This window comes from Sinocyclocheilus grahami, unplaced genomic scaffold, assembly GCF_001515645.1.
Source record: "Sinocyclocheilus grahami isolate Dianchi unplaced genomic scaffold, SAMN03320097.WGS_v1.1 scaffold1545.1, whole genome shotgun sequence".
Taxonomy (NCBI): Eukaryota; Metazoa; Chordata; class Actinopteri; order Cypriniformes; family Cyprinidae; genus Sinocyclocheilus; species Sinocyclocheilus grahami.
Genome location: NW_015506724.1, coordinates 109,800 through 113,669, shown reverse-complemented (window position 1 = coordinate 113,669; position 3,870 = coordinate 109,800). Strand labels below are relative to the sequence as shown.

Genomic DNA, 3,870 nt, shown 5'->3' with positions numbered 1-3,870 from the left:
CCCACAGCGGCACCTGGCACAAGTAACAACAGTCAATAACCCAACGGACTGATGCTTGCACTCATCAGTCATTCTCGCACTGATATAAGGCATGTGGCTAAAAATGACTAAACAAATAAAAAGGAAATGTGAGTGGTGGTATAAGAAAATATATTGTTTCCAGTAATTATAGCTTTTCAAATGTTATTTTGTTTTTTATGCTTTTGGAAATTAATCTTTACCATCCTTAATTAGGCATATTATTTAGCATTTTAGGCCCATTTTGAGCTCATGCGCTATAGTTAAGATGCGAGTGTAGGGAATTACTGCATTGTGATGGCAGAACTATAAGGAACATTTAAAATAGTGTGTTAAGCAATCATGCATGCAGTTATATTGTACATACTAACAGTATTACTTTAACATGAACAGTTAGTAAGTGACTACCTTGAAACCAATGACAGGGTCTCTTTTGATGATTGATAATAATCCGTGTTAATTCATATCTTGTCCTTAAGCATTTTCCTTAAAAGTTTTAGGCGAAAATAGCAAGTCAGATAGCTTGTACTATGACACTATTCTCAACAAGCAACACAATTTCAGGAATCATTCACATCCACAGCACAAATACCAAAATTGGCCATTGCGAGTTTACAGGACAGCAAGTGCACATTAAGTGTGGCATTTGGGACAATGTTTACAATTTCACTTTCATAACCCGCCCAGTAAGGATGAGCAGTGAGGTTACAGGGAGAGAGAGATGCTGTCAGCTAATCATAACAATGCCCGTTTACTGACAAATCTTACACAAGATACAGTTTTTTGCAATTCTTAGCACTGAGAGTGAGCAATAGTAATGGCAATGCTTGCCTCAACAAGCACCACTAACAATATAAGACTGATTTTAAAAAGGAACTGTAGACAGGGGTTGGACACATTGGGTTCCAATTACATCATCCAACTTTTTAAATAAAATAAATGGAATGAAAATGAAATGGAAATGGAAACAACCAACCAAAAAAATTGTCCTTACCTGAAACTTCCATTTTTTCCTGGTCAAACTTCCAGTCCAGTCACTAATACGCCTAATTCTGTTCCTGATGGACACTTTCTTTCCATTATTGTCTAGAAAAGGCTTTGGTTTCTGGCTAGGTAAGGTGAAGGAAGAATATTGCTTTTCCTCCTGGCCCCCCTCTGACCCGAGTTCCTCCATCACAGACACAAAGGAGGACCTGTGCTTTAAATGGCTATTATTTGAAAACTGCAAATCCTTAACCGTGGGGAAGGTGGCAGCAATTCTGGGATCCCTGTAGAGGTCAGCTGTAGTAATGGCAGGCAACTGCTCAGCAAGAAAACCCACTTTTGTTGAAATACTTTGGCTGTTAGGGGATCCATTGTCTGAATCGTGAAGTTCAACACTATTCCCCCAGGGCAAGTCGTACAAGGAGCCATCTGAGCTCAGAGAGCTACCTTTACTGCTCTTGAAGCTGGCAACTGCCTGTGGGGCTCCAAAATGGGCTTCTAATGATGGTGTTACACCAGATAAGCAAGAATTGGACTCTAAGGTTGGAGAAAACTTGAGGAGCTGAACTGGTCCAGTGCAATCATCCAAAATAAGAGCACTGTTGGAACTGTTGTTGAATTCTACTCGTACACTACCATCTTTCTTTATAACGACCCTGGGGCTGCTCTGATCCTCCATTTCCGCAAGCCTGGGACTTTTCTCTAGTGTCTTCATTGTGTTAACAGCATAATTAAGGTTCCTTTTCTCCTTGTGACTACCATACAAGCAGCCATTTTCAGAAGGCAATGTCAAGCAGCCACCAGGCAGCAAGTCCTCAGAAACCCCATTCCACTGACTATTGGCACCACTCTTTAGTTTATGGGTGATGTAGTCATATTGGCGGGACATAAAGGTGCGGTTGCTCTTTGATGGGGAGGAGCTACGACCTATGTTTCTGGGCTTCAATCCAGAGTATCCTGAACCAGCATTCCAAAAGCCTAGAGGTGATAAAACGTCTTCTTTGGCAGAGTGGCCCTTGAAAGAATAGGGTTTCTGTCTACCAGGAATGATAAAACTATTGCTTCTAGAACCCTGGATGCTATACTGGCTCTCAGAGTTTCCCATCCCGGATCTAGAGGAGCAAGAAAATGATTCTGTCAGTGACATGCAATGCTTACCTTATGGAGACAATTTATCATCGATCTCAAAGTAAAAGCTACAGTATGGTAATTATTTTAAATCAGGGTCTCTCCAACCCTGCTCCTTGAGGGCTACAGTCCCACAGAGTTCAGCTCCAACCCCAGTCAAACACACTTGAAGCAGCTAATCAAGGTGTTTGGAGTAGCTTGATAATTACAGCTTGGTAATGGCTAATGCTAATGCTTCTGCTTTGGCAGTACGCAGGAAAGGAGAACAGAGGCCGCTTCACTATGCTGAATAACCAGCTTTTTAGAGGAAACAACTTTTTTAATGAATCGAGAGCCTATCGGCTAATCTTCAAAATGTTTTACACTAAACAATACTTTTGGATTGAACTATTTTTAGAGTTTACATAAATAAAAATTCAGTTTTATAAGAAAAGTCACTGACTTTTTGCGACAGGTGTGATTCAGCTTAAAGCATTTCTCATTCGATCCTAGTGTCGCACAACTCTGATTGAAATTCAGCAGTGTCAATGCTGTAATGTGATTAGTTATTAAGGCACACATGATCCAAGTTGACCATTCTGCTTTCTCCAATAGTAAGTAATACAGACCCTCTCATCTCCCATCTCCCAATTTCTGACTGAAGTCTGCAGAAAGGGAGCCCTCAAGGAACAGATTTGGAGACCCCTGTTTAAAATACAGTTCTTATGGACTATGAATACTGTGTATTTTGATTCTGATTTAGTTATGAGTTTAGTTAAGAGTCTGCAACAAGTGACTGAGATTGTCCAGTAAAGTACATTGTAAAGCAAGCCATGGGGCACATGGCAGCGATAAACAGCAGTGTACAGACTTACCAAGGTAGTTAGGCCTGTTATAGCCTTGTTGTCTGCATAGTCACCATTCTGTCCTTCTGTTTCAGTTAAACTGTTTTATGGTTATCTGTGGGACAAAAAAACAACAACATACTGGTCTTAGAATCACATCAGTTAGTTTTAAAAGGTGAAAACTGTTCACAATACAGCAAAATATGAAATGAACAGATTCCAAAATCTTAGGAAATGGTCCACAGGACCATACTACACATCCTTACAGTTCTCTCCCAGTCTGTAACCACCCATTCTGCTATTTAATCACTTTAATGCCATTCTAAGACTACATGAATTTAATTGGGTGAAGCACAAAAAAAAGATGTTAAAGAATGTTGGTAACAAAAAGAGTTTGTGACAAAAACAAACAAACAAGCCAAAAAAATCTCAAAATATATTTTTTTAATATTTAACATTTTTAATATTCAATAGAAGAAAGAACATCATACAGATTTATAACAACATTATTTTTGTGTAAACTATCTCTTTAAGAAAACAGTGTTCTACACATCACATTTTTCAAGAACAGCTTTAAACAAGCCAAGAGATGCCGTAACATAGTTAAGAGAGGTTAAATCCTAATTAGCTTTAGCAGGAGAAGCGATCAAGTGATTTAATCAGGTGATTTCCAGAGATCACTGGAGAATTACAGAGAGCTGAGTGCAACACACTGCATTTTGCAAGTTTATTTCAAAAGTAACATGTACACTACCATTCAAAAGTTTAAGGTCAGTTAGATTTTTTTGGTAACACTTTATTTAACTGTGTCCTTGTTTCACATGTTACATGTACTTACTATTGTAATACCAATAAATTATACATAATTACATGCAAGTAACCATATGCCAAACCCTATTCCTAACCATATAGTAAG

General features: G+C 38.7%; 1 protein-coding gene across 1 annotated transcript in view; it reads right to left on the bottom strand.

Annotated features, from left to right (window-relative positions):
* Positions 1 to 2,107, bottom strand: part of LOC107571056 (T-lymphoma invasion and metastasis-inducing protein 2-like) — a 53,229-nt gene extending 51,122 nt beyond the window's left edge. Inside the window, exon 1 of the mRNA XM_016257334.1 lies at positions 1,179 to 2,107. Within this exon, the coding sequence (XP_016112820.1) occupies positions 1,179 to 2,107 (929 nt within the window). The remainder of the gene's footprint in view (positions 1 to 1,178) is intronic.
* Positions 2,108 to 3,870: the final 1,763 nt, after the last annotated feature.